The 13,611-nt window shown below is 44.3% G+C and overlaps 1 protein-coding gene across 3 annotated transcripts in view; it reads left to right on the forward strand.

The window, feature by feature from the left end:
- NBEAL1 (neurobeachin like 1) overlaps positions 1 to 13,611 on the forward strand; it is a 290,887-nt gene that overhangs the window by 200,289 nt on the left and 76,987 nt on the right. For all 3 annotated transcript variants that reach the window (XM_068245018.1, XM_068245019.1, XM_068245020.1), the window contains 7 exons: positions 3,219 to 3,321; positions 6,131 to 6,278; positions 6,372 to 6,530; positions 9,054 to 9,213; positions 9,687 to 9,775; positions 10,763 to 11,347; positions 12,016 to 12,191. In XM_068245018.1, the coding sequence (XP_068101119.1) occupies positions 3,219 to 3,321; positions 6,131 to 6,278; positions 6,372 to 6,530; positions 9,054 to 9,213; positions 9,687 to 9,775; positions 10,763 to 11,347; positions 12,016 to 12,191 (1,420 nt within the window). The remainder of the gene's footprint in view (positions 1 to 3,218; positions 3,322 to 6,130; positions 6,279 to 6,371; positions 6,531 to 9,053; positions 9,214 to 9,686; positions 9,776 to 10,762; positions 11,348 to 12,015; positions 12,192 to 13,611) is intronic.

Genomic DNA, 13,611 nt, shown 5'->3' on the forward strand with positions numbered 1-13,611 from the left:
ACCTAAGCAGGGCATGTGTAATGTTTCTTGGCAGTTCAAGCTGTGGCAAGTAAATAGCATGTTAAGACTAATAAGACAGATTAAGAGCAGATTCAGAGCAAGCAGCAGCAGTATAACATTCACATGTAAATGGATGTTGGGGAAGCCTCTTTTCTATTGTAATGCCCTCACTGCAGGGAACAGCATAACAACACAGAGGCACTTCGATAACTTACCGAACAGCTACCACACATGTGAAAATATTGGTGAATTAGCACACACAAGTCTAAAATGCCGAATTCGGTATTTTAATGACTTGCTTTTTGTTATGGAACAGCCTTTAAAGAATTAAAGCCTTAGTCTTCACGTCTCCCCAGCCAGAGCCGGATTAAGGCTAAATGGGGCCCTAAGCAAAGTAACTGATTTGGGCCCCCCCATCATGTCGTAATAGAATCAGAAGACCGGGGCAGCCGAGCTACTGGTTGCTATGGGCAACAGCCCGCTTTCCTCGGTGGGTGCACAATGCAGGGAATAGCAGCGGCAAAATGCAGAGTGAGATGAATGGCTGGGACATTTGCACTCAGGGGCTGGGGCACCCCTGTGAAGAGGGCACCAGATATCACAGCAGCAGCACTTTCCCCCTGCATCTCTAGCCTGGCAATAGCAGAAAGCTCTGGGCACCACCAAACCGGAAGCCGTTCCCCATACAGAATTACATAACCGCCCCCACCACCGAACAACCGATTTCCTGCCAAACTAGACAGCCACCATGCAGCCTCCATCCCAGTGAATACGATAGTCCAGCAGAGAAGGCAGCCGCAGCGGGGGAGAATGACAGCACCAACTGACTCACATTCACCTAATGCGATCCAAGCAATAGAGGTCCCGTCATCCGAAGCCCATCTGTCTCCTCTAGAGTGCTGCCGCTACTATTACTACTTCCTACTTCCTGTCTGATCTGAGAATCAGGAAGTTCAGAGCGAGCGGCTGCACTAGAAGAGACAGATGGGTTTCAGATGACGGAATCTCTATCGCTTGGATCATGGATAGGTGAGTGAGCGTTTGCCATCTGCTGCTATTATTCTTGCTGCAGCTGTGGTTCTCTGTGGGAAGGGAGGGAGGAGTGGGCAGCGGCAGAGCGCACAGTAGCAGGAGGGGACCTAGGAGGAGAGCCTGGCTCTGAAGACAATCAGCAGCGCACGGCATCATTTGGCAAGACAAGACAAATAACATGTATATCGTGCTTTTCTCCTGGCGGACTCAAAACGCCAGAGCTGCAGCCACTAGGACACGCCCTATAGGCAGTAGCAGTGTTGGAGAGACTTGCCTAAGGTCTCCTACTGAATAGGTGCTGGCTTACTGAACAGGCAGAGTCGAGATTTGAACCCTGGTCTCCTGTGTCAGAGGCAGAGCCCTTAAAGGGACTCTGAGCAGTGCCTGTGGATACGCCTTTAAGCATACCCACAACTAATTAATTACATCCTCACACCTACCAGCATGATGTTTGTAATTATATCCCCCTGGGTTCCTTATATTTCATTGCATTGTGCTGAATCGAGCTGCCGACTTTGGAGAAAAGTCGTCCTGTGTAATACAATGTAACTATGGAAAGATGCATATCATTTTAAAGCTCTCTTTCTCCTCTTTCCAATGATAGATTAACTGCCACCCTATGCCTTTTAGTTTTCGCTCGATCGAAAATTGCCATGGCCGCGATTTCGATCGTGAAAATAGCGAAAACTAAAAGGCATAGGGCGGTGGTTTATATATCATTGGAAAGAGGAGAAAGAGAGCGAGCTTTAAAATGATATGCATCTTTCCATAGTTACTGCACTGCTCAGAGTCCCTTTAACCATTATACCATCCAGCCACCGCTGACAGGATGGCGAGGGCTGGTTTATGCTGATGGGGCCTTTGACTCTGAATGGGGCCCCAAGCGACTGCTTTTGTTGCCTGGTCGGTAATCCGGCCCTGTCCCCAGCAGCTTCTTACCTTGCCGCTAGAGCTCCAGAATCAATGCGGTTACATAACTGTGGGCCTGAAGCTCTAGCTCTAGCAATGAGTTGTTAAGCTGCCAGGAAAGTGGAAGGACTCACGCTGTAGCGAGGACATGTCACTTCCAGTAGGCTCCCAGTGCGCGCTCCGCATAGGGGACTAAAGGCATGCATGGAGGAAGTAGGGTCACACATTGAGGGGTCAGCCTATCTGCGTATCACTGCATTTGCTTCTATGAAAAGTGCTACCTTCATGTGACACCTTCATGGTAATTAGGTGTAGGTTATGCCTCTGAATGACTCCATGGTTTGAGATGTAGGAGGGGTCGGTCAAAGGCTTTTCCTGTACTATAATTGAAATGACGCAAAAATGGAGAATGCCAACTTTATTTGGTTTTTAAAATTATCAGTTGTCTGTAGTCACACTAACCTTTGGGCTTCAGTAGTTACTGTACACACCTGGAACAAGCATGCAGCTAATTGAGTCAGAACATCTGATTTACTTACTTTTTTGGTTCAGTGATTTAGAAAGAATAAGAGACAGAGGGCCATATGCCATTTCCTTTTCCTCCTAAGTTTTCTCCTAGAAGATAATTTTTCATCTTCCATTTAAAAAAACTTCTCAGCCCTCTTCAATTGAAAAAGTACCAAAAAGTAGGTGAAAATATACTGTCAAATTTATTCTAGAGTATTTTCTTCCTTGCTAGTAGCTTAAAAGGCATTTTATTGATACGATGTGAAAAGATCACCTAGGAGAAAAAGTGAATTGAATAAGTGCCAGAGAATCAGTTCAAAGGCTTGGCAAGTAGCATTTCCAAAATCTAGTCAGCAGTGGCACCATGCAGATTTCCTTCAATTTGGGTTGATTTTAAAAGACCGTGGGCCATATGCAATTAACTTTTTCACCTGAGTTTTCTCCTAGGTAATATTTTTTATAACTTGTAAATAAATGTCTTTTAAAACACCACCAAGCAAAAAAATACTCAAAAATTTTGACAGCACTTTTTCACCTACTTTTTGGGACCTTTTCCATTATAAAGTGCTAAAAAGTTATTTTAAATCAGAGATGAAAAATTATCTCCTAGGAGAAAAAGTGATATGGCCTTGTATCTCTAATTTAATAGAATGAAACTAATGACAGATATACTTTCAAACTCCTAATTAGTCTAGTGTGTAATCATTAAAACAAATTGTAATTTATGAATTGGTTATCCATCTTAAGTCCTATTCTTTCCTTTTTTGCAGGGCACATACAGTACTTGTCAACTATTATAAAGGACAGCAGAAAACATTTCCGCAAAAAGTATGGTGTCCAGTTTTTGTTGGATACAATCAGAATATACTACAGGTATGGAAATTTACTGCCGTAGGATAGTTCAGTGATGGTGAGATGGGCCAGGAGAAGACCTTAAAACCCCAAATATTTCGAATATTTGTCATTGGGTATAAGAGCCCTTTTCCACTAGTAAACACGATCTCACTGCTATGTGATCATGTTTCCTTCTATTTCCACTACAGTGCAATCGTAGTGCAGTTTCACTTGCAATTTCCAAGGGGAGAAAAAAAAATCAGTGGTAAAATAGTTTGAATTGAGGAATCACAGGGAAAATCGCATAGTGGTGAGATTGCTATGCTATTTTCCTGAGCTCCAATACAAAATATAGGAGCACAAACGCAACAAAAATGCAGCAGGCTGGATTTATAAAAAATCTAATCACACTAGTGGAAAACCCAGCACTGTTATTTACATGTTGTAGCGATTAGCAAAACATGTATGATCCAATTTTCGCATCAAAACAACCCTAGTAGAAAAGGGTTTTAAAGCGGATCCGAGATGAAAAGCTAAGTATGACAAGTAATTTGTCTACATATCTTATCTAAAGTTTAGATAGTTCGCACATGAAAATATAACTGCAAACAGCTTCAACAGTTTATGATTATTTATTCCTGTGATACAATGAGAGCGGCCATGTTCTGTTTGTCACATTACACAAAGGCAAGCTGATAGCATCTGCAGCCCTCAGCTCAATCCCCCTCCTCCTCCCTCCTCCCCTCTGCCTCTGAAATCTCTGGCTAGTAACCTCCTCCTGCCCAGACTGAGCTCCCATAAAGCTGTGGGCGAGGCTTGTTTAGTTTATATGGAATTGGAGTATTAAAAAAAAAGTATTTGGCTTGAGGAATGCCCTATAAACTATATGAAAGGAACACAATTATGCAGTGAGTAAAACTTTATCTCGGATCCACTTTAAGTCAGAGGCATGTTAAATGTTCAGTTTAGTTGTGCTTTAAAGGGAACCAGAGAAGAGGATGCTGAAAAATGAACAAAGCTTTTATACATACCTGGGGCTTCCTCCAGCCCCATAAGCCTGGATCGCTCCTACGCCGCCATCCTCCGCTTCCTCTATCGCCGCTACCGGGTCCCGTCACTTCCGGCGGACGCGGCCAATTATCCGCATGAACAGGGGCTCCCTCCATACCCGTACGCATGCGGCTGCGCAGTATGGAGCCACACACGTACGGGTATGGAGGGAGCCCCTGTGATGCAGACAATTGGCCGCGTGCTGCCGCCGACTGGCGGAAATGACGGGACCGGTACCGGCTGATCCAGGCAGCGGAGGACGGCAGCGTGGGAGCGATCCAGGCTTATGGGGCTGGAGGAAGCCCCAGGTATGTATAAAAGCTTTTAAGTATTTTATCTCTGGTTCTCTTTAAATATTTGGTGTTGCTGTGGTGTGTATGTTGTGCATTCCTCTACAGAAATTATGCCCTGTACTTATTAAGATTAATTTCTGAATGTCATCTTGTGGAGCTTGAAGCCTCCAGGGTATTTATGGTATGCACCCGTGTCTCTTACTTTATGTAACTGCTGGAAGATAACTGCTTATTTAGTGTAGAATGCGTGAAGAGTAGTATACCTCTGCACAGATAGAGAGGCAGGGAGGGTGGGCGCAGCAGGGGGAGCGGGCATAGCTGTTACAACTCACCTTCTGCCGCTGATCCCCGCAGCCTCTATCTTCTTCCTCTCTCCTCGGCATCCGTTGCGCTGGTTACAGCACCTCCCTGTGATGACGTGACCGCATGTCATCACAGGAGGCGCTGTTACCAATGCGACAGATGCCAGGACAGGAAGAAGATAGAGTCTGTGGGGGATCGGCGGCAGAAGGTGAGTTGTAAAAGCTATACCCACTCCCCACCCCCCTGCCGTGGGGCACTTACCTATCTAACCTATACTGGAGGCACCTACCTATTTAACCTATACTGGAGGCACTTACCTATTTAAAGGGAACCTAAACTGAGAAGGATATGGATTTTTCCTTTTCAAACAATACCAGTTGCCTGACTCTCCTGCTGATCCTGTGTCTCTAATACTTTTTGCCACAGCCCCTCAACAAGCATGCAGATCAGGTGCTCTGACTGAAATCAGACTGGATTTGCTGCATGCTTGTTTCAGGTGTGTGATTCAGCCACTACTCAACCAAAGAGATCAGTAGGACTGCCAAGCAACTATTATTGTTTAAAAGGAAACATCCATATCCATCTCAGTTTAGGTTCCCTTTAACCTATACTGCTGGCACGACCTATCTAACCTATACTGCGGGCACCTACCTGTCTAACCTATACTGAGGGTAACAATACTGGCAGCCGGCGGGGACATGCCTGTCCCCCCAGAGTCGTTCGTCGCGGCAGGGAATCCTGCCGTTCGTTCTTGCAGAGAGGGTGCTGGCAGAAGCAATGTCTGCAGCTTCCCCGCTCTGCTTGTTTCTTGCGACGAACGACTCTGGGGGGGGACACGCATGTCCCCCGGCTGCCAGTATTGTATAGGAGAGAGGCAAGGGGGAGGAGAGCGAGCGCCAAAGCCGGTGGCTTCATCTGTTACATTGCCGCCGGCTTAATGTAATGTTACACTTTTGTTGCATGGACTATTAATGTAATTAGCACCACCTAACGGATGCGCCTGGCTAACGGAAAAGTACCGAAATTTGAAATGTATCCTGTTGAATGTTAGAGTATTCTATATTTTTTTTCAACAGTGAGTATTCTATGTTTTAACATGCTTATGATGTTACTTCTTTTGCAATGCAAAGTGTAACATTGTAACTTTTTTTTTCTGTTTCTGAAATTTTTTTTTTTTTAAACACTGTTTCTGAAATGTTTAGCAAAGAAACCTCATTGACCTCAGAAGATCTGACAACTATTAGAACATACCTTTTTGGACTTATCAAATATTTCCTAAGCAAAGGTGGTACTCATGAGGAGATTCAGAGTATTATTGGCTACATAGCAGCCACCAACGATGAAGAGCAGGTAATACTGTATGTAGGGATTATTCTGAGCATATCTTTTCTAATTAAAAGCCCCCACAAATCAAATCCTGTTTCTCTGTTGTCTCCCCTTTAGCTATGTGGCATATTAGAAATCATCTACAGCCTGCTGATCGCTGCTCCCACTATAGATCAACTTTTCCTGCTTCTGTTTGAGCCAGGGAGTGCAGATATACTTTATGCTTTGCTGCTGAATCAGAGATACTCTGATCAACTTAAAGAAATTGTGTTCAAGGTATGTGTTCCAGCTGACGTGCATATTTAAATGTGTAATTGTGGCCCTTAAAGGAAAACTTAAGTCAGCTAAAAATTGACTTTTACTCACCCGGGGCTCTCCTCAGCCCCCTGCAGCTGAACGGTGCCCTCGCCGTGTCCCTCCGATGTGCCTGGACTCGCCGGCGGCCACTCCCGGTTTGGCCGTCACCGGCCCACAGGCTGGGAACGCGGCTGATTATCCGCATCCCCGGCCGCAATAGCGCCCTCTATAATGCTATTGCGGCCGGGGACGCGGATAATCAGCCGCGTTCCCAGCCTGTCGGCCGGTGGGGGCCAGACCGGAAGTGGCTGCCGGCGAGTCCAGGCGCATCGGAGGGACACGGCGAGGGCACCGTTCAGCTGCAGGGGGCTGAGGAGAGACCCGGGTGAGTAAAAGTCATTTTTTTAGCTGACTTAAGTTTTCCTTTAAAGACAAGTTTTAACACTGGTACATGGAACATATTGCTCAACATACTGTAACTGGTGCAGCTTTATTCTTTTAATGTAGACCGTTTTCTGAACTCACACTTCCCATTGAACAAATAAGCACACATTAAAATTAACTGAATGTCAGCAATCAAAAGCCTACGTCATCCTTCATTTGCCAGCAGCTATAACCAGTGAATGCTATTTCAACTTCAGTAGTAGATTTGTCCTGACTGTTTAGAATTCGGTCTAAAAATGAAGCCATTAGGCCTCTTGCACACTACATGCGATTCAGATTTCGATTTTTTATCAATTTTCACATGCGATTCCGATTTCTGCATGCTGCATCTTTCTTTTGATAGCTTCCATGGAAAACCGGAATCGCAAATCCGATTTTTAGTGTGCAGGGAGCCTTAAATTGTGTACATTCAAAAATGGCACAGACAAATCTGGACGCAGGGTGAAGCTGATAGGCTGCTCTCCCTGCTGTAGCAAAACTACTGCCCACTCCAAGTTGTTTCAACTTGGGGTGAACACATAATTCGGGCCTATGGCTGAATAAGCTTGTCTTTTTGCTCCAGCTATTGCCAGCGCCATAATTAGTCACTGAGCAATAGCTATAGCTGTAATTCGCATTACGGCCTATGGCAGCGCCCAAATCATTGCCGCAGTGCTGCACCAAAATTAGCTATCTCACTTAAACTGAACATAACAATATGAGACCCAGTTCTATGTTGTATCTACCTTTGGTAAAACACATTAACCTCCCTGGCGGTGCATTTCTGTCTGGAATTATGAGCCGAAAGTGATACATTTTTTTCAAGAATTTTAGGCCTCTAATTCTTCAAGTCATAACTCACCAAAATATGTCAGAATAAAAGCCTGGTAGACATTCTGCATATAAATAAAAGACGAACACAAATGTTATTGATTTATTTAAATATATGAATAAACTTTAAAAATTGTGAAACTGTACAAATAAGGCAGGCAGAGAGTAGTCAAAATCCAGGCAGAGGTCGGTGCAGGCGGCAGGCAGAGAGTAGTCAAAATCCAGGCAGAAGTCGGTGCAGGCAGAGAGTAGTCAAAATCCAGGCAGAGGTCGGTGCAGGCAGAGAGTAGTCAAAATCCAGGCAGAGGTCAGTGCAGGCGGCAGGCAGAGAGTAGTCAAAATCCAGGCAGAGGTCGGTGCAGGCGGCAGGCAGAGAGTAGTCAAAAGCCAGGCAGAGGTCGGTGCAGGTGGCATTCAAAGAGTAGTCAAAATCCAGGCAAAAATCGGTAATTGTAATTGGCTATATTGTCATCCTGTCCTTTCAAATGGTGTGTGTGTGTGTGTGTGTGTGTATGTATGTATGTATATGTATGTATGTATGTATGTATATATATATATATATATATATATATATATATATATATATATATATATATATATATATATATACATATATGTAAAGACACATACAGGGGCGCTTTTTTTTCTATGCATTCCTTCTGCCCTGTGTGACTCTTCATGGCCTGCCCCGGTGTCATGCCGCACTGCTGCATTGATTGCCCGCCGGGTCCCCAGAGCAAGAGCGGGGCTATGGGGATCCCGGCGGCCGGCGAAAGATAGGCAGGCCTTCCCTCCCCGCCTCCGCAAGCTTCCTCCAATCAGCTTACGGAGGCGGAAAGGGACACAAGCGTGGAGCCGCGCTATAGAGGAGGCGGGGGAGTGTCGGCGACTGACAGCCTCATGTAAACAGCCGGATAGCGACAATCTGTGTGAACTGCCTTCATATATGGTAAATACCACCCTATGTAGTAATATACGCAACAGTATATGGCTTTGTATGGGCCTTGGTTCACTTTTGTTATGTGGTGGTACCAGTGTTAGGGATTGTAATATGTATTTTCATGATTTGTGTACTCTTACTCAAGGGCCATGTCAGTCCGCATCTGACAGTAATGAAGGGAAGTAAAATCATAATTTAAAATGAAACATGCATGCATCCAGGATATTTGATTGTGAAAGTTTTTGTTCATGCAAAAAGAGGAGACCGTTTTTGTTTTCAACCCAGCGATCCATATTGTGTCTTCACAGATATTTGAACAAATGTTGAACTGTACCAAGGTTTATGAGAAAAGCAAACAGCGGATTCGGCTGAGAGAAGTTGGATATTCAGGACTTGGATTGCTGATGAATGAAGCCTCAGTTTCTACATTATTCATCAAAGGACTTCTCAATCAGATACTTAGGGCAGGTAAGTTTTTGATTTATTCACAATACACACCTGCGCGCTGGGCCAACCAAACAACACTAGTGGCTCGCCTCCTCTTATGGCATGCACATTTATGAAAATACAAGAGAATGGCGCTCACAGTAAAAGGTAACAGACCTCCTGTACCAAGCAGCAATCCAATATTAAGCAACCTCACATATAAAAATGACAGCTTCTAGTGCAACACTATAAATTGGCAGCTTCCAATGCAACACTATGCACATCAATCATATTTTATGCAATTCTCTGAGCCTTTCATTAGAATAATGTCCATACAAACAGTGACAGTCCATGATTAGAATACGCAACCACTGAGGTGGACTGGCCCAAAACTTGTCGGTTCTGTCAGATTTTAATTGCCTACTTTGCAATACAATGCATTACAATACTTCCAGTTGCATGCATTTTATAAAATTTCATCTGTTGATGATGATGTATTTTATTTTGCCTTACAGATCCAGTTATAAACTACAAAGATTTGCTAGCAGTTGTACATATTTCTCACAAGTCTGACCTTTCTGTGCGTGTGGCCATCTGTAGAAAGGTAAGCATTAACATTGGTTTCTGTATTGTAAATATGCTACTTAGTGACCCTGACAAAATTATTTTCACCAATAGAAGGTTAGGCATGTAACATCAAAAGCTGGCCTCCAAAGGTCTCACTGACCAATGAGGGAAATTCAGTTTACAACCCTGGCTGCCACAATGGGCAACAGTTAAAGAGAACCAGAGCTGTGTTTAAAGAATGTTATCTGTATACAGAGGCTGGATCTGCCTATACAGCCCAGCCTCTGTTGCTATCCCAAACCCCACTAAGGTCCCCCTGCACTCTGCAATCCCTCATATATCACAGCCGTGCTGTAGTGTCAGTCTCAGCTGCTCCCCCGCCTCCTGCATTGCTCCGGTCCCTGCCCCTGTCCCTTCCCTCCAATCAGCAGGGAGGGAAGGGATGCAGGCGGGGACTGGAGTTCTGCAGGAGGCGGGGAGAGCAGCAGACTGACACTATAGAGATAAACACAGCCAGCTCTGACAAGCTGTTTGTCAGCAGCGTGGCTGTGATTTATGAGGGATTGCAGAGTGCAGGGGGATCTTAGGGGGGTTTGGGATAGCAACAGAGGCTGAGCTGTATAGGCAGATCCAGCCTCTGTATGCAGATAATATTTTTCAAACCCACCTCGGTTTCTCTTTAAGAGATGATGCAGGGTCAAACCTTGCCTTACTGTACCCAAATGTGCAAAAAAAAAAAAAATCTGTCAATGTAGAAATTCTCATTAGTATCAGTGATAAAAAGTGTATGCAATGTGTTTGGGTGTCCTTTGAGAATTTTTACCATTTCCATCTAATGTGTACTTTTCTGTACACAGTTTCATTTTGCAGGTTCAATTATACGTTGTTTAATACTTGTTTTTTTCCCCAGCTGCTATTCCTGAGTGCATAATGATTTACCCTTCCTGATGCTGATTTATGCAAGTTATCTTCTTTTCAGACGTATACCACTGATTATTTGTTGGCTTTTGTTTCTTTTGTGCAGGTTCTGCAGCTTTTGCAATTTCAGCCAGATGCGGCTTCTCAAATTGCACAACAAGTTGGCTGGCAGGATACTTTTGTTAGATTCTTCGTGAAAGGAAATTATGAATTTAAGAGTTCTTCTAAAGTGAACTGTGTGGAAAATACTGAGGAAGAGGATAAAAATTCCAAACCCAAGGAGTCTCAAAAGAATTCTTTAGGAAGGGTGAATGTGGACATTACAGATAACATCATTTCGGATAACACTAACCAGAACTGGTGTTCTGAAGAAAGCAGGTCCTTGAATTCAAATATCCAGTCTACATGTATGCTGCTGGATGATGATGACGCCTGTTTTAATGAAGATCAGCTTAAAGTGGACGATCCAGATGTTTGGCCCAGTGACCATTCACATCTAACACTGGAATTGGCTACTTTTGACCTGGGTGATAATGGAAACCACACACCTGGAAGTCTGACCAGTACTCCATCACCTATAGAGTCTTCTAAATCCTTTACTACTGATCGTATGGATAAGGAGTCTACCAGTTCTAATAATATGCTCTTCAGGGATGACCTCTCTCTCAGTGTGAACTTGGAAAGCAAAGAAGTGAGTCCCTGTTTAAAACTGTGTTGTGGAAGTTAGGTGTACATTGTTTTTTTAAGTAAATCAAGTTTTATTGGTTCAAAAAAGTCATATGGCAATGCCAAACATTAGAAGCAGCACAGCTGATCTCAGAATGATACAGGATATACATATATGAAAATGTAGGTGTAAATTGTGTGTTTACTGTAGTAATTACTCAGGTTTTGGATTTTCCTTTTTTCATCTGCACTAGGAAACTTAAATGTGAAAATAGGTGGGTGTTGGCCACACTGGGTGTCACCACAGAAGAGTGGCAGAGGGCAGGCCAGTCGATTTTTCACCACCTGGTGTGAAGGGGCAGAGCCACAGGCGAGCCCATATGCAGAGGGCACAGGCGAAGGAGTAAAAAAACGCCCCTCTCCAGGATTTGTCTTAATCCTCCTAGGTGCTTCTTCTCTATGGTGCAAAGGCCATCTATTATATGTGACAGAGGGCACTTGCATCATAGAGACCGAGCACCTAGTAGGATGAAGATTGTTCCTGGAAAGGTGAGCTATTTACCCCTCTGCTGTGCAATATGCATGGGGATGGGGTGCCCTTTCTGGTTAGGGGAGGGAAGTCATGTGGCTGTTCAGTGAAGTTTCTTTTTAACATTTCTGTTGTGAAAATAAAAGTTGTTCTTCTGTTCTCAGGATTGTGAAGAGGAGCTTGTACAACTGCTCACAGACATTCTGCTCTGCTTGATGTGGAAGGGCATTGACAAATCAGACAGTGCAACTTGGACTGAAAGAGGACAGGTGTTCTCAGCGTTGACCAGCCTTGGGATGGCTAATGAACTACTGCGACCTTCAGATGAAATCAAGCTCAAGTATGCCTGTTTTTTCCATTAATTATATATAATTATATAGTTGTCATATGTTTTAGCAGAGCTCGCACTTCACAGTTGCAAGACATTTTTAAATATAAAGTTTGGGTGGAATAGTACAGAATATCATAACAAAAAAATTCACGAACATAAAATTCACAGAGAACCAAGTCCTTGCCCTCAATAGATTTACCAAATCTATCTTGTAGAAGGGTAAACTGTATGAATGTATTTTGAATGGATACTTTGGGGCTTTAGGTTCAGTCCCTTATTATAGATATGATAATTCTGCATTTTTTCTTTGATGCAGGGTTCATTATTGCCTACTTTAACAAGTGGCCTGACACTGGCCTTGCTAGCCAGAAAGGACTTGAGGGAGCGTTCGTTAAAAAGGGGCGGCTATTATGCACGGCTTACATAGCAGGGCGTGTTGCTATGTAAGGAGTGTGCCTTCCTTAGTTATGCAAGTTGCTTACATAGCAATACACGTAACTTTAAATCCGGGTGGTCCTGTAAAGTATCGCGACCGTGATACTTCACTAGCGGCCACTACTATGTTATTAACATAGTTACGATGTGTAGTAACTATGTTAATTAATATAGTAGCGGTCGCTAGTGAAGTATCACGGTCGCGACCACTCGCATTTAAAGTTAAGTGCATTGCTATGTAAGCAACAAGCGTAACTAAGGAAAACACGCTCCTTATATAGCAACGCGCGTTGCTGTGTAAGCCATGCATAGCTGCCGCCCCTTCTTTTTAACGAGTGCTCCCTCACATTGAGCTGCACTGTTTTAGCAGCGCAGCTTAAAGAAAACCTGTACTGAAAAAAGTTCCCCTTGGGGGTACTCACCTCAGTAGGGGGAAGCCTCTGGACCCTATTGAGGCTTCCCCCCCATCCTCCTGTGTCCCCCGGCGGTCTCGCTGCAGCCCCCGGAACGCACAGGCGACAAATCTGACAGCCTGTGCAATATTTACCTGTTCGTGCTCCAGCGGGGGCGCTGTTGCGGCTCTTCTGACAGAGATAGGCAAAAATAGCCGAGGAGACTTGCGCCTGCGTAGTAGAGCGGCCCGACGGAGATTGGCTATTTTCGCCTATCTCCGTGGGAAGAGCGCATACTGCGCTGGAGCCAAAAGGTAAATATTTACACGCCGCCGCTCCGTGAGGATTTTCTCCGCTGCCGTGGGACCGAGGAGGACGGGGGAAGCCTCAATAGGATCCGGAGGCTTCCCCCACTCAAGGTGAGTACCCCCCAGGGGAGTTTTTTTCATTACAGATTTTCTTTAATGTATCCAGTCCTGTGTGTCTTATATCCAATGAATTAGCAAGATGTATACCAAATATTCTAGTAAGGTTCAGTGTTTCTACAGTGGACATCATGTGTTCTTTACCTGGAAAGTAACTGCACACTGTAATCTGGCATC

This window comes from Hyperolius riggenbachi, chromosome 7 (assembly GCF_040937935.1).
Source record: "Hyperolius riggenbachi isolate aHypRig1 chromosome 7, aHypRig1.pri, whole genome shotgun sequence".
Classification (NCBI taxonomy): Eukaryota; Metazoa; Chordata; class Amphibia; order Anura; family Hyperoliidae; genus Hyperolius; species Hyperolius riggenbachi.